Consider the following 21,236-nt stretch of genomic DNA (forward strand, 5'->3'; position numbering starts at 1 on the left):
AGTCTTATTTCCTTTTTTTCTCTAATTGACCATCACATTTTACAGGGCAGTACTTTCCCCAAAGAGGAATTTACGATCAATAAAACAGTTGCAGACAAGAGGTGCTTTGCCCTCTAGGTTGTTCCTTAAATATAGTTTTCTAAGTGTTTACAATAATTGTTTTTCCACATCTGGAAATGTATAGTTCACTAAAGGGTTAAAAAAAAGACAGGATTTTATCAATATTCTCTTCTCTACCCCATCCCTCCACCCCCATAAATTGCATTTTATAATTCCTGTGTGTTTTATTAAATGACACAATCAGTGCAATTTGTAATCATAGTGACTTATCTCGTATAAAAAGGAAGTTTCATATCTTGTTAATTCCTTAATTATGAATAGAGTTTTTTATTAAAACTGATAAAATACCGAAGCAAGCATTTGGAGATGTATTTACTATAACTACTGTTATTGTTATTTATTATTCCTTATATTCTGGTAGTATCCAAAAGCTCCAGTTCAGGTTAGGGTCTTGTGAGAGGTGCAGTTATACAGTTTAATGTCTTTAATTAAAGACAATGTGCTGAGGAAAAAACACAAACTGTGCACAAATTTTAAGTTTTACAGCTTGGGTTTTCTAATTGGACAAAACGGTAAAAAGCTGGTTGTTATGAGGCCATTGCATATTTTGTTTACTTATGCCTGTCTTTCCTCTTAAATTCTTACTAACAATCATTGAGACCTATTTCCTGCCTACCAACCTCCCCCTGCTACACATGCATCCCACCCCTCCCAGCTAAGTGCCAGGCAGGCAGCAGCCTCACACCCTCCTGGCTGCACACACCATGCAGGCAGTCCACTTGCACCATGCAGCATAGGCAGCCTAGCTCCTTTCTTTGCTGGACTGTGCATGCTGCATTGGGCTCGCTGCATTGGCCTGACTCCCTTCCACTGTGCCACTGTGCCTCCAGGAGCTAGAACAGGAAGCAGAAGCTGGAGGAAAAGGGCAGACTGGAAACCCTGGTCCTGCTGCCACAAGAGCAATAGGTAATAGCCAGCCAGGCTGGAGGCTGCATGTAACCTCCTTGTAGGCTGCATGTGGCCTGTGGGCTACCAGCTGGACAGCCCTGCTGTAGATAACATAACTTTGTCAAGTTGGCAGGCTGTGTCAGAAAGTACTTGGAGTGACTATTTTGGGAAGTTTTATAGGATGAGAAACATTCCAATAATGGTATTATGGTGAGGTAAAAAAATTACAGTGTGTGCACATTACAGCAGTCCCATGCCCTTCCCCTGAAGTGGCTGGATTCCCCAAACTCCAGCCACTGTGTGCATTCACCTGAAGAAAGCCTGGCAACTACATTTTTAGGTTAGTAAAGTGAATCATCACAATTTTAATAAAACTAAGTAGCATCTTTGGTGTTACCTTTTATCCTGATGAAAACCTGAGTTTCCACACATGGAAATATTGCAGAAGTTGGAACTTTGATGTAATAGCTTCCAAAATTGATACTCTGATGGGGGGGAGGGGAGAAACTTTGAAAAAGCACAGGTTTGAAATCCTACAATGCAGTAAATCAAGCAGCACGTTCAGCTTCCCACTTCCACCTGCTTGAGGTGGATTTAAGAGTTTGGATTAACCTCAAATCTTGTGTCGTATTGACTTAATATCCTTCGCTTTATATAAATTTGGGCTATTCCCTGAAATTGCTATTTTTTCTGAACTTTCAGGAAACTCTGACACATGATTATATCATGATGTACAAAATTGTAAGATGTTAGAGATTTTTATTTGGCGGACAGATGTCTCTAGAGCAGTCCACAATTTAATCTGTATCCTATCAATCCTTCATGGAGTGTGCATGGAGATTTATTTCTCGATGATGGAAGAACTCTGTACCCGCCAGGCCTCGTACATCTTACCTCGGGCTTCCTTGATCCGAGTGCTTGCCGGTACTTGCCTTGCCATTGCAGGTGGCCTTCCGGGAGGTCGTCCCATGCGCCGCAACCTGCCCCTTCTCGCCTGCCACGACTTGAATCTTTCAGTGGGTGGGGCTTCGTGCAGCGTGGTTGCCCTTGTCGGTCACCTGCTTCTTAGATGTCTTCTGCGAGGCTCCTCCTCCCCTGCACCTCGCCCTTTACCCAGCCTAGCGGATCTTGGCCGTTTCCGTGGTTGACCGAATATCCCCTAGATACTTAAACAATGAGCTCACCTCTCGCTCCAACTCCCTGCCTCCACCACCTCAGCCCCTTCAAATGCGGGGAAACACAAAACTCCCTCCGGAACTCAAACGAAAAGCTCAGTGAGCCTCAAGAGAGGCATCCCCCTGCCCCTAATGGGCTTCCTTATGGAGCCGACAGCCTCTCTATCCCTCCGCGTTGACAGGGCCACCTGCCCGTGGCTCGGTTCTGTGGCCCCTCTCCGCCTATCCCAGCCTAACGCCACTCCTTCTCCGGTACCCTACCAGCGTGACCCTCTGTCTGGGTCCCCTGGGAGCAGTGTCCCTCTCTCCGGGTCTTCCCCGAACTGCAGCCCTCTCTCCGGGTCTTCCCTGAACTGCAGCCCTCTCTCCGGGTCTTCCCTGAACTGCGACCCTCTCTCCGGGTCTTCTCCGGCCCGTTGACCTCTCCGCGCCGCTGGGGCTCTTACCGTTTCCTCTCCCGGCTCACCTGCAGCTGTCGTGCTGGTCTCGGGTGCTGGCTCGCCCCCGGGTTCCTTTAGTTCCCTGTGGTGAGCGCGGGCAGTCACCTCTGGCGTTCTGCGTCTCCAGCTGACTACCCCGGCCAGGCTCCCTCCCAGCAGCCACGTGCGTGCCCCGCTCCTTTTTGCCGCCGGCCCTTTTATTTCCATCGGCCGGCGATTGGGAGTGACGTCATCCGCCAGCCGCCAGTAACTTAAGGCGTGATCTACGCCCCGCGCGGGCTTCTCCTGCCGTCCCTGCTCCTGGCCCTGGGGCTCCCCCCGTGGACTCGGGAGTCTCCCCGGTCTTTCTCCCCCTGTGACAAACTCCATTCAGCAAATCAGGAGATCTTCTTTTCACTGATGTGCTGGGGACAGTTGTTAAAATTCTATCATCAAAGCTGAATGTCAGATTGGCATAATGTTTTAACTTCAAATGTATTTCACCCTCCCTCTTTTTACCAAGTCCTAAATTACCACATTGATTTAACTCAGGGGATTGTAACTGTGTATTAAGTATTTTGTCCTATTAATGGGTCATTTGTCACTAAATGACAGGGATTTAAAAAAATCTGGGGATGCCGCCCACCCCAATCTCAATAAGACTACATAGTCTTTAATATCACTTTGCACACCAAATTACACAAGATGAATGTTGCTGTATTGTTATACTATCAAGATTTCTTCAATAATAAATTATCAACATTCAACTAAGTGGTGTTTAATCCAAGTTCCTTTGTCAGCAGTGTTGCTTCATTAATTTATTCAGCTTGTAAGAAATCTTTTGTAAGGGCAAGAGTGACAGTGTAGGAGCCTAATGTTAAAATATTGGCAACACAATGTTATGTTTTTGCTTCATACGTGACCATAGTTTCCAGGTTCTAATATTCTTAAAACAAGCCAGAGCTGCTCACATGGACTTGAAGTCCCCTCTCCTTTCTCCTCCTTCAGATCTTGCCAATCACCATGCCTCTCTGCCTCAGTAAAAGCATCTCTGCCTATACCAACTAGATCAGTGCTTGCCTGCTCTGCCAGATGCTTTCCTTTGTTGGATGACTGTGAAAATTCCCTGCTCACTGTACAACAGCTGGCTGATACATGCTCTATGGCCTGATTAAAAGTGGAGCCAGGAAAAAATAGATATAACCCAAAACAAAATTATAGTGTAGCAAAATGTAAAAATGAGTAGTTTCCACCCCTTCTCCTTCCCCAAACTATAAGGCACTGTTCTTGCTGTGATGCCATAAGCCAAGCATTTGGGCCCTTACCATACCATGAGTCTCCTTATTGTATACAGAAACATTCTTTCTGCAGGCCGGTCAGTTAAGGGGAGATATGACATATACCCTGCTTTCCTGGATTTTCACTTTCATTTTTAGGCTCCTTTTTTCCTCAGAAAACAAACTATGATGGCTAGTTGTCACTGGAGGATGTATATAATCAGAAAACAATCTTTCAAAAGAGGCATTAAATATATTGTCATAATTAATTGAAATATTAAGTAAGTTTGTAGAAATGCTGCTATTACCAGCATTATAAGGGGAGTCTATGGCAACCAAAGTAACACCTTTCACAGTAAAGGAATACGTAGCCTTTCTTATACAAGTACACTCACATTCAAAGTACAGGCAGTCCTCGACTGACAACGTTTCAACTTACAACCTTTCGCACTTACAACATTTATAAATTGACACCCTGTTTGATCTTTATGAGGTCAGTTTTGACTTTACAGTGCTTGATCCGATGAGATGCCATGCCAGTGAGCAAGTTCACTGCGTTGCCTGTCTCCCTGGAGAACATCTGTCCAAACTTCCTTGGACACTTTCTTTAAGAAAGCAGACAAAACTCCAGAAAAACCTGCAGCCAAGACTCCTGAGAAGACTCCAGCCAAGAACCCTTCAAAAAGTCCAACCAAGAGCCCTTCAAAAAGTCCAGCAAAGTCACCTCAAAGAAGTCCTTCCAAATCAATATGATTGCTATTTACAATATAAATACATTAATGTACTCATCTATAATTGATTGAGTACAAAATTCTAGGGTATTTTTGGTGAAAATAGGGTATCAGGCCTCGGTTCAGGAACCAATCCCACATTTATAACGTTGTTTCTTATGAGAAAATTGGTTCCAGATTACAATATTTCGACTTAAGACGTGGTTGTCAGGAACCAATTGTGTTGTAAGTCCGAGGACTGCCTGTAATTACACTGAGAGCTAAAATTCAGCTTTATAGCAGAAATTATCTTTAAATAAAGAGTGACCAAAAGTGAATATGAAATGTTTTGTTTTACTTCTAAGGAGGCCTTTTAACAATATTGGTCAGCTGGAGGAAGCCCTGAGCATTCATTTCACTACCTTTCCAAAACAAATGTGCTATTGAACTATCAACTAAACTCAGTACTTTCTGGAAACTGAATCAATAGATCTATATCTGGAAAAGCATCTGTCTGTGACTGACAGCTGTGACTGCACCCAGTCTTCCTGTAGTCTGGAGTGAGAGATTAATCTGAACCTGATGGAGTAGTGGAGACATATAAAAATACAGCTCTGGACATGCAAGATTACACATACTCCTGTTTCAAGTGATATAATGAACACTATTTTATTTGCACAGTACTTAATAATTGAGATTTAAAGTAGTATCATTTAGACATTGGATTATGATATTAAGAAGCATATTCACGGAACATCTTTAGTGATATAAGAAAATTCATATTCATTTCCAACTGCTTTATAGATTTAACTGTAAATTATCTAATTAAAGATGCATGGATTGTTGTGAGTGTTATCTTTTATTGGACTAACTCTTTAGTTGGGAGGCATATAGATGAGCATACCAACCTGCTCAGGTCTCCAATGAGAAAAGAGCAAATACAGCTTAAACTAAGTAGCAGGTAGAACAAAGGCATGTATAAAATTCTATGTATAAATTAATACAGGATATAAGGCACATTCTCTCAGATAGCTAGCAGACAAGAGAAATGCAGTAGAAAGGGCAACCTGGTAAGTGGAAGAGCAAAGCCATTCAGAGGAGGTCCTTATCACCTGCGCAGTGTAGAGATTAGCGGAGATCAGGTAGATTATAATCAGGGATCCTGGTTTTCTGTTTCCCATGGAAAAACAGAGAAAACCACGGATTTCCCATTTTTATCAGAGAAAACATGGATTTTCCCTTTTAGAAGAGAAACCCATGGATTTCCCTCTTTTGTAAAGAGCTTTGAAGGCTGGCAGAGTTCCAGCCTGTAAGAGCTGTTTGCAAAAGGGGTGGGGAAACCCTCAACCCTTCTGGGAGAGGAAGGGAGGAGGGAAGGGCAGGGCCCAACACTCACACTTACCTAAGGCTGCTTCAGGCTCACTCTTCTTGCTGGAGATAGGTGGGGCTGGTGGGCAAGGAGCACAAGCAGGGCTGGGGGGCTGTGAGGGGGAGTGAGGGAAACCAGCAGAGCTGTGGGGGGCATTTAATTTTAACCACAGATTTTGGGTTTTTTATCAGAGAATTTGTGATTTTTTATCACGGAAAACCAGGATCCCTGATTATAATAAACCATAAAGCCAATGTCTTTGTTAAATTCCTGTGTCTTAGCATTCAGTAAGCTAATGAATATTTGTTCACGGGCCCATCTCTTAAAGGTATTTTGTAAATTTCTCTTGAGCACAAGGTCTGCAAGGGCAGAAAGGGAGTGTGTTTTCTGTGAAAGATGTTCTCCTTCCTGTGTTTTAGTGTTTCTGTCCTTTATCTTTTGTTCTGTGATTGTTCATTCTGGTGTGTAATTTTTGTCTAGTTTTACTCTTATAGTGTCCATGAGGGCATTTGGTACACTGGATGAGATTATACCACATTCTGGGAAAGACATGTTGAATCTACGGATTCTGATGGTTTCATTGTGGGGGTGCCGAGTTGACAGTTTTTGCATTTATTATTAAGGAAGGGTTGTGTCCCATTTGGTGCCAGGTGATCAGCTAGGAGTTCTCTTCTGGTGATGAGTTGGTTGACGAATAAACCACTCCCTTTCTACTGTATTGCTCTTATCTGTCAGCTTCCTATAAATCCTTTTTTTATTTACATCCTGTTTTTATTTGCATATGGAATTTTAAGCAGGCCTTTGTTCTATCTGCTGTTTAGTGCAAGCTATTGGCTTTTTTCTCAGAGACCTGAGGAAGGGTTTTGGTACCCGAAAGCATGTCTCTATCCTTTCCAACTATACAGTTGGTCCAATAGAAGTTATCCCAGAAATCCTTGCCTCTTGCATTTTTTCATGGACCATCACAGCTACATCATCATCCCAACACTAATTTGGGAAGACATTTCTGGGCACACATTACACTCTAATCCAAACTATCTATATTAGTCTGTTGTAAGTTTTATGTTCTACATTAGGCCTATCCAACTGGCAACTTTTGGGCCACGTGTGGCCTACAAGGGGTTAATGCATGGCTCACAGGCTCTTATCTACCTGTCGCTCTCCCCCCATCACTCCAAGTGCTAGAGTGTCTGGGGTTTCCCCACCCTCCTCTAGCTGCCACTTCCTGCCTTTGCCCCAGGGAGTGGGACCATGCAGGGAGCTGAGGGTGAGTCTGGGACTTAACCCCAGACAGAGGGATCACACATGTGCAGGGCAGCAGTGATGGGGGATATGCTGGGGGGGATAGTGCCCATGCAGAACAATAGTGGGAGGGGCACCTGCATGAAGTGCCTGGTGTGGCCCCCAGGACTTAGAACTTGGACATCTCTGCTCTACATTTTTTAATCATAGATATAAATGTATGTTGTTTATATTCTGACCTGTAAGTATGGTTTCCTGTTTCATGTGGTTGCAAGCTGCAGGTTGCAGAAACAGATCATTTTAGTCACCTTAGAAAAATCAAATATCTTGTGATTTAATGTTCAGGCAGCTAAGTAACTGAGGTATGTATTTGGCCATCTTAATGTCACTTAAGTTATTTATTTTTTATCAATATGAAAAGTACTGACCACAGTTTTCAGATCTCAATTACTGTGATCTGTCCCAATCAGCTTAGGGTTTGTTTGGTTCTGTTTAATCTTTATAATTCTGTAACTTTATTAGGAGTTGTTCTTCTTCCTTGGGCCTGTTTGTGCCTCAGGAGTGTAGTAACTATCTTTTGTCTCTACAGAGTGGGTTATTAACTGTAATCATTGCTTTATCAGTGAGATTCCCTTGAGTTAGTTGTCTGACAATTTCCTTAACAGAGCTAGAAAACTCCAAGATGAATTATTTTAATAATGGTATCAAGGGCCCTGTCTTGCATAGTATTTGAACCCCTGAAAACTGCTATGCACCATCACTTAATTTCAGAAGAAACTGAGGATTTTCAGGCTCCTAATAGCTTGAAAAGGGCTTTGCACCATGCAGGATCATGCCTGTAAATGTGTGTTTTAAACCTGTAATAAATTAAATATAGTATAATTATAAGAGTAAGCTTCCACAGTTCATAAAGAGAAACAGCACAAAGGTTAAATCTGTTACTATTTCATCAACTATTTGTTTATTACATCTGAATTATTTTCTACAATGTTTTATTATTCCTGGAGCGCTGATAATGTGCTTTGCATTATTTAAGAGACTGAAAGTACACGGTCCTTACCTCCTGGGATCCTGGTGGTAGCAACCATCAATCCTTCTGGATGATGGTGTATACATGCGGGCCACCCAGACCTTCAATGCATACGTCTGGGCAGGAATTTTCGGAGGAGTGGAGGCTGCCCAGACCTGCCATCCTCCTTTTAGGCCACTGAGACAAAATTCAAAGACCAGATGGAGTCCAGGTGTTTGATGCCTTGATGGCTGTAGGTGTATAAGTATCTAGGAATCAAACCCAGGTCTCCTGTGTGGTAAACAAGGATTCTACCACTGAATCACAGGCAACTCCTCCTAGACTCTTACTCTCATGAAAATATAGTAAACTTGAAATAACAGAGCGAGCTGGAACCTCTATTTTACCATTAGCGTCATTGTGTCATTGTTGAATCACCTCTTGCGGGCATTATAAAAAGTGAACCTTTAGGATGGATTTCAACGAAATAGAGTAGCAGCTTGGCAGACTACAATAGGGGTGGCATTCTGTGTAGGGATAGGCTTAAACACAGACAGCTGAAAAACAGATCAATGAGGCAAGAATTAAGATAATTTATCTGTGAGATGTGAAAATACCTTTTATGTAGTAGGGTCTACAGATTAACTGCAATAGGAACTTCAGCCTGCTTACAGCTTGAGGATAGAATCAGCAGAGGGGGATATCCAGTATCTTGAAGTGCCAAAAATGTGACAAAACATCAATAACAAGAATAACTACATTCTGTTCTCCTACATTACAAAGAGGTTAACCATGCAATCAACTCAATTTGGAGCAATCAAATGCACAAATACAAACTGGGGAATGACTACACAGACTGCAGTACTGCAGAAAAGGACCTGAATATGAGTCAACAGTGGTAGAATATGAGAGTCAACAACATACTCTTTTTTCAAAAACATGCCAAAAGTATACCAGCTTGTATTAACAGAGGTATTGCTTGCAAGTCAAGGAAGTGATTCTTTGGCTCATCTACACGTTACACTTAAGGTGTGATTAACCAGTTAATTGCACCTTAAGTTGTTACCCAGTCACATGTTCAATCAATAAATGGTGTGATAAAACAAGAAATACACCACAAAGTTATTCTACAGAAAATGTTTAATAACTTTGTGGCTTGTTCTTATAATGTCATTAATTGAATGTGTGGCCAGATGCTCCCCTGTGGCTGGGAGTCCCATCAACTGAGGAGGTGCATTTATCAGCTTGCCTTGCTGCTGATGAGACTTGCAGCAATGGCAATGTGGAATGCTGCCCTGCTGTGAGCCCTGCAGCTGATGAAGCTTGTGGGGTGGGAAGCAGCATGTGGAACTGCTACCCTTGTCACAAGCCCTATTAGCTGCGGTGCTTGCAGCAGCAGGAGCCAGTGCAGGGGGAGCTTGGAATGATCCCCGGAATCCCAGGCTCCCCCTGCAGTGGTAGTAAGGTGTGATAGGATCTGGTGCGTGATCCCACAACCATGCTTCCTGACATGCTCATGGTCCTGGGTTAGTGCCCCAGTTGCCCCCACCATGATGCTACTGGTTTAGATGGCTTTGCTTTTGTGTAGAGCATTGGGGAAGACTAGGTAACTTTGTGAGATCCCTTCCAGCCCTATTTTTCAATTATTCTATGATAACCTGAAGTATAAGTACAGTGGTTTATCCTACTGTAAAACAGGTGAAATTTCCCCTAAAAAATCATCCCCTAGCCTTTAGATATCAGTTTCATCTCTATTCTGACTGACATATATGTCTGCAGAGTGGGTTAGAGCTATAGACCTTATTTCTTAAGGACACTTTGACTTTTGTTAGGTTAATCAGGCCTGAAAATCACAACCTCTTCAGCCTGAAAGGCATACACCAGAGGTTCCCAAACTTTTTCTTATTGCGTACCCCCTTCTAGATTTACCACCTGCCCACATACCAGCATACATTTTATATTTTAACCCCTTAAATGCCAATTATAATGAAAATCAAATCTGCCATTACAGTTTCTCCCATGTACCCCCTAGAGATGTTCTGTGAACCCCACAGGGTATGTGTACAACAGTTTGGGAACCCCTGGTATATACAGTATCTCCATCTCTTTCCCCTTTCTGTTCCTGAACGGTGCAGTGGAAAAGGTGGAAAGGCGTAGAGCAAAGATCTTGCCCTCCTTGTGCATGATCATCTGTCAGTTCATACCTGCTGCCTCTTGATACCTGCAGAGGTCACAGGGTATTTAATTGTTGTTTTCAGATGTGAAGAGGTCAACCACCAGTCCATCAAACTGACTTAGGATGAGTAAGGTAATTTCCGGGCACAGATTCCATTCTTTTTAATCTGACTTTTTCTTTAATTGTCTTTGTATTCATCTCCCTCTTGGTGAGCGAAGCAGAGTGATAGGAAATTTTGCTCTGTCAAGGACTGAAAGCATTGGTCTTCTTTCTGGTGTTGGGCCAATCATGTTCTTTCTAGTTCATTTATCAGCTCCTCATTAGACTATCCAAATGAAAACAAATCTATTATTCATGGAAGGAACAGTGTTCCATAATCTCAGTGAATCTTTATATTCCAGCATGTGGATGCTGTACAGTGGCCCAGTGAAGAGTATCGGACACAGTGGGTGCATCTAGGTGTGCATATTAACGTGTGTGAATAAAACTTGGAGCTTATCACTTTGGAGTTTATTGGTTCCAGGCACATCTCTTTGTGTGGACTGAGGACTGCGACATTTTGTGCCGGGGTGGAGCAGCCCCAACTGGCAGGGATCCTGGAGGCTGCCAGCCCAGGGCTGCTTCCCTCAGCTCAATGTGCTGTGGAAAGGCTGGCTGGGCTCTGTGCAGGGCTAGCCAGAAGGCAGCCCCTGCACTGAAGCACCCTCATTCCCCAGCCAGCCAGGGCAGCATCTATATGTGCACTGCTATGGAGTAAATTAGTTTACTCCAGCCCAATATGGACGCATGTGTAGACTCGAGAGGTTTGCTGCACAGGTAATTAGTATACTGCACAGTACGTGTCTCATGTAGACATGCCCAGTGTGGACACTTCCAATTCTATAAAGTGCAGTGAGGGGTCTTTGAGCATGACTCCTTCCTGCTGTTACCACCACTGTAACAGGCCTCTCTGAAACTCCCTGCTTAGCATTTAGAATTTTAGATCTCAAGCAGCATGCTAAATGCTATGTGATTTAGCAAATATGTTGCCAAAAAGACAACAAGGATTTGGGTTGAAAAGAGCAATTTCCATGTTCTGGCAGAGTAAGTTTGAGCATCCAGAGGAGTGGGGCTGGACCCAATGATCTCACAAGATCCCTTCCAGCCCTAAACTTCTGTGAATCTGTGAATCCACATAGAATATCTGTGAAGTAGCAATGTGATCCAGCATGCTTACATTTTCTAGTCTTACCTTTACTGAACGCCCTATTCAAAAAATGTTCAGCATAGTAATGTATTTTTAGTTATAAAAATCAGACATATGTCAGTTTTCACTTGATATTTCTTTGTTAGTTGTACTTGATTGCATTCCTATAATGAGAATGGATGGATGTGCACTTTCTTTTTATATGCTGAGGTATTTGTTCTACCTTCATCACTGCAATCTGCGTGGCTAGGGTCAAACATTCAAAAAGCCCGAGCCTGAATTGATTCAATCTTTGCAGGTTTGTCTAACCTGCAGAGATTGAACCAATTTGCAAGTAGACAGCCATCCACTGAAAATGAAGGCAAATGCCTGCAGTGGTTCAGGCCAGAAGCTTGGGGTCACTAGAGCAGTCCTCCCTTCCCTTCCAATGTTGACTTGACATGCGCCAGATCAACACTCAGGATCATTGTGCTGTTAGACAGGAGGGCATGATACAAAATTATATACAAACACACAACCTACACAAACACTCTGTGGGTTCATACAAAACTATATGCACATACCTAAACACACAAAGATGCACTTTCATGGCTGTGTGTTAACACTAGGGGGCATTTGGGGTAACTTGGTGCTTGGAGTTACTTGAGGTCAAATGGCCCCGGGGTTACTCGAGGTCAAATGGCCCCTGGGGTTACTTGGGGTCAATGTACCCTGGGGTTACTTGGGGTCATTTGGGGTTGGAGTAACTCAAGGTTAATTGGGGTTGATTGATCAAAGGAAAAGCCAAAAGGCAGCAGGGCAAAGGAGCGGTGCCAGGGAGAAGCCGGCACAGAATACAGGGCCGGGGCCGGGGGCAGGGCCAGGGCCGGGGCCGGGGCCAGAGCCATAGTGGAGAGACTGTGGGGGAGCCGGGAACTGGGTTGAGGAAGCTGCGGGTGCCCAGGTAGCTGCAGAGGAACTGGGAGAAAGCTGTGGGTGCCAGGAGAGGCTGTGGGTGCCAGGGGAAGAAAGCGAGGATCCGCTGGAGGTGGTGGAGGCAAGCCAGATCGGGGGATGCTATGGGAGGTGCCGGGGAGATTGGGGAGAAGGCAGAGGCAGTGAAGCACACCAGAGAAGCCGGGGACAGACAGAGGCAGAGGAATGGAGGGAGAGATCGGGATCAGGGAGAAGGCAGTGGTGGCAAGACACAAGTGGGAATGGAGAGAGAGAGATCATGGAGAAGACAGAGGCAGAAGACAAAGTGGAGGCTAGAGCTGGGAAGCCAAGGAATAGGGCCGGGAGGTCAACGGAGAGGGAGAGAAAGCCAGAGCTGGGGGAGATAGAGACGACAGAGAGGAATGAAGCCCAGAGGGAGGTCAGAGAGACGGGGATTTAGTTGGGAGCCAGCAGCAAGACAGAGACCAACGCGGGGTCAAAAAATATATATATCAGTTTTATTAGACAAGCAATGTACTATACAGCTCACGAAGTTATTGGTTCCTATACACACAAGCACTCACACACACACCCACACAACGGTAGCAGGAGAGGAAAGGCTTGGTGGAGGGATTAAAGTCAGGGTGTGTAGGAACAGAGTCCAGGTCCTTTGCTTGGGGAGGGAAGGTGGGTGATAGCTATCTATCCTGGGCTGTGAGTTGATCCTCGATGGCCAGTTGGGGTCTTCCCCAGCAAGGTGTTGTTCAGAGGCGGTCGCCGGCAGGGCCTCTGGGTGGATAGGTGGTGTGGCATGGTGCTGGTCCAGATGGAGAGGGCGTCTCAAAGAGATCACCCTCTTCCACCCCTTTTATAGGGGTGGGCTACCTGTGTCTCCTATGGGAAGGACATGTCCAGGCAAGGACAGTTCTGCTCAGATGCATAGTGAAAATCCAGGTGTCCTCATTGTCTGATGGGACACAATGGTGAGGTTGCTGGTTTCTGTATGGTCTTTGTCTTCCAAATGTTGGGTTCGTGTAGGTTCTTTATCTTTCAAATGTTGGGTTTTGTTTCTGTTCCTGGGTGAGGTCTGTGGTTCCTGGGTGAGTCAATGCAAGGCAGTGGTCTGTTTGTTGAATTGATGGTCCAGTTGTTGAGTTGATGGTCCAGTCATTGAGTTGATCATTCAGTAGAGGCCTGCTACCATTGTACCTCAAGCACCTTCATTCATTCCCATTCATCCAGGAACCAATTTACATGAGACTAGTTAGACATGAGTCACAGTTATAACATATTATAAAATAGGTTATATCAGGGCAGAGGACACAAAGTGGAGGCTTGACATACAAAATGGAAGCTTGTCATTACTTGACATTACTTTACAGACACAGGCCTAAATCATATCAATTAAAACAGTAAAAATCAATACAAACATAATAGAACACTATTTACAATGTAAAAGGGGCTTGTTACTATAAGGGAGTATAAGAACGTAACTTAGTTTACCTAGTACAACTTGTAGTCACGTATAAGGGTTAGAGAGAGCAGAGAGAAAGTAAAAATGGTTGGGGAAGGGGAGGGAATATATTTTCAAATGAAAAAAAGAAAAACTGGGGGTTTTGCTACACCACAGGGAAGCTGAGCTGGCGGGGGGAGGAGGGGGGAAGGTCCCAGCAGTCCTGAGTAAGACTGAGGAGGGGTTTAAACTTCCACCTTGGCCTGCAGGGTTCAGAGGGTGGGGGAAGAGGGAGTATGACCAGATGGGGACATAATCCAACTCCGGTGGCGGAACAAAAGGAGGAGGGGGAGAGTGAGTGGCGGCAGCAGGGAATTAAACCCCCTCATTGGGCAGTTCACTCCAGTCTACTGCCAGGGCTGACCATGCCCCCGCTGCTGGAATAGCCAGTGGAGAAATGCAGGTCACGCTGGTTGGACAGGGGATGAAAGGGGGGTGGGAATTAACCTCTTCCCTGGGCTGGCGTTTGGCCAGGCCCCCACCCCCGCCAGTTCCTGCTCCAACTAGGGAACAGTGGGGCGGGGCCAGGCCTGTTGCTGGAGCAGAGAGCTCAGTCCAGAGAGCATGTCAGGATGCTAAGGGACTCTGGTTTAACTTAAACCAGGAAGGGGTCTGGGACAGAAGTTGCATAAACCAGTTTGAGCTCAATCAGTTAAGTTTGATACTACATTCAACCAGGTTTATTGCAAACTGGTTTCGGCCATTTTGAAACTGGTTTATGTGCACTGAACTTATGTTCTGTTACAGGTTTAAACCAGTTTTTGAACACTTAAACCGGTTTAGTATAATGTCTGTTCCTAGCCTTTATGTTCTGGTACAGGTTGAAACCAGTTTCTCATCACTTAAACCAGTTTATGTGTAACTTGTATCCATAGCTGGTGTGTCTCAGAGACAACACTGAGTGTCTAGTAGTTTCACTGATGGGCGACTGGTGTTGTCCTTAGTCGGGGGGGCACGTGGCACCAGTGTTCCTACCTGTCCGCCGTATCCATTGCCTAAGTGGCAAGCGCGGCCGGTCAGGTGGTGTGCTCTCGGGGTGCACATGCCCCCCCGTGGTGCACCCCCTACGTATCGCCACTGGTCTCACTACATCTAAACTGGAATCAAAATCAACTGTGAACTGTAAAATCAATTTTAGTATCTATTAAATTATTTTAAATTTCAATCTTGAAAATTGAGGTCTTTTGATTAAACAGAAGGAACAAGCATTGTTAATAATTTAGCTTTTAGGTACATGCTTCCCTAACAAGGTATATCTATGTGTTATCTTAGAATACATTTTCAGTACAGAATACTACTATTTCTGCATAGTTGAGTGTGGTTATGGTATTTTCACTATTGGTTATGCTGTCTATTACTGAAATTCCTGTGTGACTTGGATTTTTAAGTACAATCAAACACAGGTTTTCATAATCCTATTGAGAGAAGTCCTTTATGCTCATAATATACATTCACATGAATATTAAATGTATGATTTCTCTGAGAAAATATACATTTCATTATTTCTTATGTGGATTATAAATATCTTTATTGATAATTTAATTCAGTTTATGATCTGGAAATCATATACCTACATTCACTAACATAGTTCATGAAATCCTGAGATGATAAAACCTAAGTGAAAACAGATTAATCAGAATGTAAAAATCAGGCTAATACATATTTTTCACACTCGTAGTATAAAGAAGTATCTAGTCTGTTTAATGTAACATACAGTGTCTGGTCTGCCAAATATAAAAATAAATAACATTAAGTTTGCAAATTCCTTGAATAAATAATCTCTACTTGCCATGTAATTAATACTTAGGGGTAGATTTAAATTTCAGTCACACTGATCCCATTAACATTAATGAAAGTTGTGCTACTAAATCCTGTACACCATACTGAAAACATACCCACCCCTTAGAATGCTACAAATAAATGTGAACATGAAGCCAGTTAATGAACAGTACATTTTAAGAACATTCAGGTTAACATAGTATTATCCTCTACATGAATAGGAGTATTGATATTGTAGAATTAATATTGTGGGCAATACTAATATTGTGGGAAAAACTCTGGACACCACTTTGATAATACAGGGGTTGTTGTTTAATTTTATATTGTTATTCATATGGCCTCTATGAAATCTTTCATTGTTTCAAAACCCATGCATTTCTATGTGGCAAACTGGCAAACTTAATTGTCCAGGATCATCATTGGCTTCAACATAGCATTTCTGTTTGTTTCTGTGACATTACTTGTTGTCTAATTTCTTGACTGTGGGGAGTACTGCTGGCTGGATGACGGCCTGGCGCACTAGATCACATCGGTGTGCAGTCAGGCTGGCGTGCAGAGTTGCTCTGTAGCTAGATCTGGGTGCATGAGGCCAGATCAGTATACAGAGTTACTCTGGTCCTGTGGACCAACTCTGCCCAGGGTCCAGCCTGTGAACAATCCCCATTTCACTCCTCCAGTCTGGGGCTGCAAGGTTGCGTATGACGTTGCAAGGGATCATAAAGCAAAGAGAAAGACATGATCCTGGTTTTCTTCTCAGAATGCAGGATGATATTTTTGTCACTTTCAAAGATCCTACACCACTCTGCTCCTCCCTAAATCCTCTAATATTGTATTAGTTTCCCCTCTATGTTCCTCATAAGCTTCTATCTGTGATGTTTCACTTATATTCTTCTTGCAATATCTTCTGGGTACCTACCTTTGTGCTGTAGAATGGTGCAGTTATCTCCAGTGTCCTCTTTGCCACTGGAATGTAGGATGGACATAGGCGTTGTGGTATCCCTTTCCACAGAGTGATGTTTGGAAAGCCCTTATAAAGTAGACTTATTTCTCTCAGTATATTACCTAAGGAATGCAATTCTGAAGCATGGTACAATAATTTAACAATATGATGCCACTATTGTCAAGACACTGAAGAAAGTATTTAGTGAACTCCTATCCTTGAAGAAAACTCAGACATATAAGATGCAAGAGTTAATACTTACCTTGTTTCCTTTTGTAGGATCGTCGCTTTAATGATGAAATTGACAAACTGACTGGATACAAGACAAAATCATTGTTGTGCACGCCCATTAGAAACAGTGATGGAGAAATTATTGGTGTCGCCCAAGCGATAAATAAGACGCCTGGAGGTGCCCCTTTTACAGATGATGATGAAAAAGTAAGATTGTGTTTATTTTGTATGCTTCATTTCCTTAGTATTTTCAGAGATATTCTCTGCAGATGTTATTGTTTCACCACTTATCTAATTATGTAAGATGAAACTCTTATCATCTGTAATCAATTGACTTTTTTTGTCAGGGTGATAATATTATTATATTTTGATAGCTTGAAGGTTCCTTGTGTACTTATTCTAAGTTATTTTAGTATTTATGCTGTCAGCTCAGTTAGTTTGTTGCTTCATCTATCTGGATGGGTTTTCTAATCGAGAATGTGTCTTCTCAACTCTTACATAAAGGTCTAGGTAGAACTAATAAAATGTTGCTGTCCCAGCCTTGTGATAAAATGATCATCACACACCGCAGTAGAGCTCTATCCTACCTATTCCTTATTTCATGAAGTCAACTGTTAGTTTTCTATTATTGTTTTATTCATTAGCTATTATTAAAAAGAAGCATTGTTTAAAAGAGTTAGTATATGTGGTATTTCACTTTCTTTATATTTCACTTAATAAAGACATGATATAGGAATAAAAATTCACATTCTATTATTTTTATTTATGCTTGATGTAATCACCACATTTGATTGTGTGCTGCCTCACATTGTTAACCTTCTGAAAGTAAAATAATAGAGGAGCCACAATTACTAATACAAAATGATTAAAAGTAAGTATTTCAGAGTTTTGTGTGTTAAAAAGTTATGATACAATATGCATAGCTTTTGCATTAGGACACATCCTCTTAGATAATTTAATTTTAATAAGAGTCATTGCATTAAAAATCCATTTAAAGTGGGAGGGAATTTATTATTCATGATCTCTTTTTATTTTACAGTAAACTAATTGTTTTTGACAGTCCTTTGGCTGTGTCCTTATGAGACAATCTTTGCTAATCTTTCCCACTATTGGACTCATTAGTTCAGCCCCACTGATGGGAGCCAGAGCCAGATTTACACTTCACTTGCTCATAGGCACAGGATCTTCGGCACTGCCTATCCGGACATGAGAGGGAGGGGGTGGTGCACGGCTGAACGTGGAATGGGGAGGAGGGGATGGCTCACAGGCGGGTGGGGATGGAGCACCACTGCCTCCCAGGAACAGTGCTGGGGCAGCGGTGGCAGCAGCACCCTTCTGCGGTGGGGAAGGGGAGTTAGTGGGTGGTGGCAACTGCCACCGCCTCTGGCACATCGGCACCCCTTTGCATGTGCCTGCTTTGTCTTATGAGTAGTCTGGCTCTGATGGGAGCGTTAGTGCAGATGTGATTATAGGTGGGAGTTAGTTTTTTAAAGCAGTGGGTGTCAACCCTTTTGACAGGCATACCACGTATTAGCCCTATAGTCTCCATGAGTGCCACTCCAATCCCTTTCCCCTGTCTGATCTTCTGTTTGCTTTCTGCTCCCTGCCTGGTTTCCTGACTATTCTACTGCTCTGCTTTTCACTCCCTGACCTATCTGCTGCTATGCTACCTGCTTTCTCCCTGATCTGCTATGTGTTATACACAGAGGCTGCCCATTTATGATGTCTGCAATATATCTACATGTCTAGTATATTCTGCATCACATATCTAATGCTAAATACTGATATTTCTTCATGGAATGTTCTCCATAGATTTCTGATTTGGGATTTTGATGCACTCAAGGCTGTTTAAAAATTAATAACGTAGAAAGAGTCCTATGCCCTGATACGTAAACCAATATGTATCCACCAAAAACTTACATCATTAGTTCCTGTTTTTCTCTCTGTCAGCAATGCATGTATGTCATAGTCTAGAAGAAAATCAGATATAATATGGGCATACACTGACATTGTGTGTGTGTATAATCTTATTTTCTTTTAGAACATGATAAACAAATTTAACATTGCCTATAAAATGTATAGTCTATATTACAAAAAACAATTTAACCTGGATATGTATTTAACATATTATCATATATTATTTCTCTTAGAACATGGCATATGCATTATATGTGTGGCTCTATATAGACACTTATACACACAAACCTGCTTTTATGCTGTGTGACACTTCACTCGAAAGGTTCTCATTATATTCTCAGAGCACTTTTATCATTGTGAGCTAAAATTATGTGTAGAATGCTCTTATGTCTTCTTATTGGTTCAGATATTGTCAGGTGCACCTAGACTGAAGTCATTTGACACCTTATTGTGTGTCTGTTTGAGAACTTGGTGAATGTGTCTTGTAGTAGAATCCAGCTTCTCCGATATCAGTATCTTCAGAACTGACAGTTCTTTGACTACAGGTCTGCCTTTGAACACCACTCCATGGCACATCTTTTCTTACACAGCTTTCAGTCTTTGAAATGTTCAATTTTTTTATGAGAGCCATGTTTAGGTAGTTACTTTTATACTACAACTGTCATTTTCCATGCCTAGCCCTCGGTTTGCACTGGGTTCCACACCCTGGCTAACATTTTAGAGTATATTATCTTGCATTGTGGAATCTAAGAGGGTCTTAAAGTTATACACCTGGATACTTACACATTAGGAGTTCTGGTTTTTTTAACCACTCAGGAAAAAGCCCCATGCAGCATTATGGGGGTGACTCAAAGCCAATGTGTACTGAATATCCTAAATGTTCAGTTGTAGTTCAGATAAGATTTTAACGTTAAGAAGTGAGGCAGTGGATAATAATTTACCTTCCTTCACACACACGTGTGTGTACAAACAGAGAGTATAGTATGAATGTTGACTCTATATACACGACTCACACATTTTTAGTCACCAATTGTAAATTTTAGTCAGCCATTGAGGTTAACTAATATAGTGAAGTGCATGTTGTGTGGATCAGAGATAGAAGAGACAAAGATAAACTTTGTCTTGTCTTGTCCTTAACCCCTTAAATGCCAATTATTATTCTAATGAAAATTAAATCCACCATTACACAATTTCTCCCACGTATCTCCCCAGAGATGTTGTGTGTAACCCCAGGGGTACACATACCACAGTTTGGGAACCTAATCTAATCCAACCCCCTGCTTCCAGGAGTTTGTAACTATTACGTCTGGTTTTCCCCAAGGGTGCCTTGGTGAACAGTTTTCACCGAGCCCTTGGTGTATGCCCCTGATGTAGTGGTAAGCCACTCTCAAGTCCCCTCTCACCCTTCTCTTTTTCAGGCTGAAGAGTCCCAGGTCCCTCAGTCTTTCCTCGTATGGCTTGCCATGCAAATCTCTGATCATATGGGTGGCCCTTCTCTGGACTGTCCCGAGCTTTACAACGTCCTTGTTGAAGTGCGGTGCCCAGTACTGAACTCAGAACTCCAGTTGCAGTCTCACCAATGCCGAGTAGAGTGGAAGAATCACTTCCCTAGTTTTGCTGGAGATGCATCGATTAATGCATGCCAGGGTATTATTTGCCCTGTTGGCTACAGCATCGCACTGCTGATTCATATTCATACGGTGGTCTATTATTACCCCCAGGTCCCTTTCATTTGGGGAGCTGGTCAGTTTGGCCTTGCCAAGCTTGTAGGTGTGTAATGTGGGCGGGGGTTGTCCCTAGGTGGAGCATTTTAATTTCTCGACATTTAACTTCATCTGATTCCGATCCACCCTGCTAGCCTGTCTAGGTCCACCTGTATCTGCAGCTTATCTTCAAGCGTGACTACGCTCCCCCATAATTTGGTGTCGTCTGCGAACTTGGCCACTGAGCTCTTTACCCCCACATCCAAATCATTGATAAAGATGTTGAAAAGCACTGGATCAAGCACTTTGCATGCTGTGATGTGCTGCTGTGCAGTATTATTAGGCTACTGTGCAGTTAGAGTCTCTTGTAGACGTGCCCTCTGATTCAATGGGTATCTTTTGGAAAGAAGCATTTTTGATTAATGGTAATGTTTTGCTTATTGTTATGCAAAGGTTCTCCTTAAATAGAGGCTGGTGCATAAAATTTTCTCCTTCAGAGAAATCCACAAGTATTGCCATCTTTAAAAATGACCACCCTCTATCAGTGTTTTCAGTGTCCACTGCTTACAGTGCGTGCAAAAGAAACTAAGCTTACTGTAGAGAATACAACACCTGCTTATGCTTTTGGAGTGAGAGTAAAACTGCAAGAAAGAGGAATATGCAGGGA

At 42.8% G+C, this 21,236-nt stretch overlaps 1 protein-coding gene across 2 annotated transcripts in view; it reads left to right on the forward strand.

Moving 5' to 3' along the window:
- Positions 1 to 21,236, forward strand: part of PDE11A (phosphodiesterase 11A) — a 275,983-nt gene that overhangs the window by 22,995 nt on the left and 231,752 nt on the right. The window contains exons 1-2 of one of the 2 annotated variants that reach the window (XM_025216277.1): positions 10,468 to 10,517; positions 16,998 to 17,156. In XM_025216277.1, the coding sequence (XP_025072062.1) occupies positions 10,509 to 10,517; positions 16,998 to 17,156 (168 nt within the window). In that variant the 5' untranslated portion in view covers positions 10,468 to 10,508. Of the gene's footprint in view, positions 1 to 10,467; positions 10,518 to 16,997; positions 17,157 to 21,236 lie in introns of those variants that run through there. The other variant, XM_025216276.1, reaches the window with a different exon arrangement.

Source organism: Alligator sinensis, unplaced genomic scaffold (assembly GCF_000455745.1).
Source record: "Alligator sinensis unplaced genomic scaffold, ASM45574v1 scaffold173_2, whole genome shotgun sequence".
NCBI classification, from domain to species: Eukaryota; Metazoa; Chordata; order Crocodylia; family Alligatoridae; genus Alligator; species Alligator sinensis.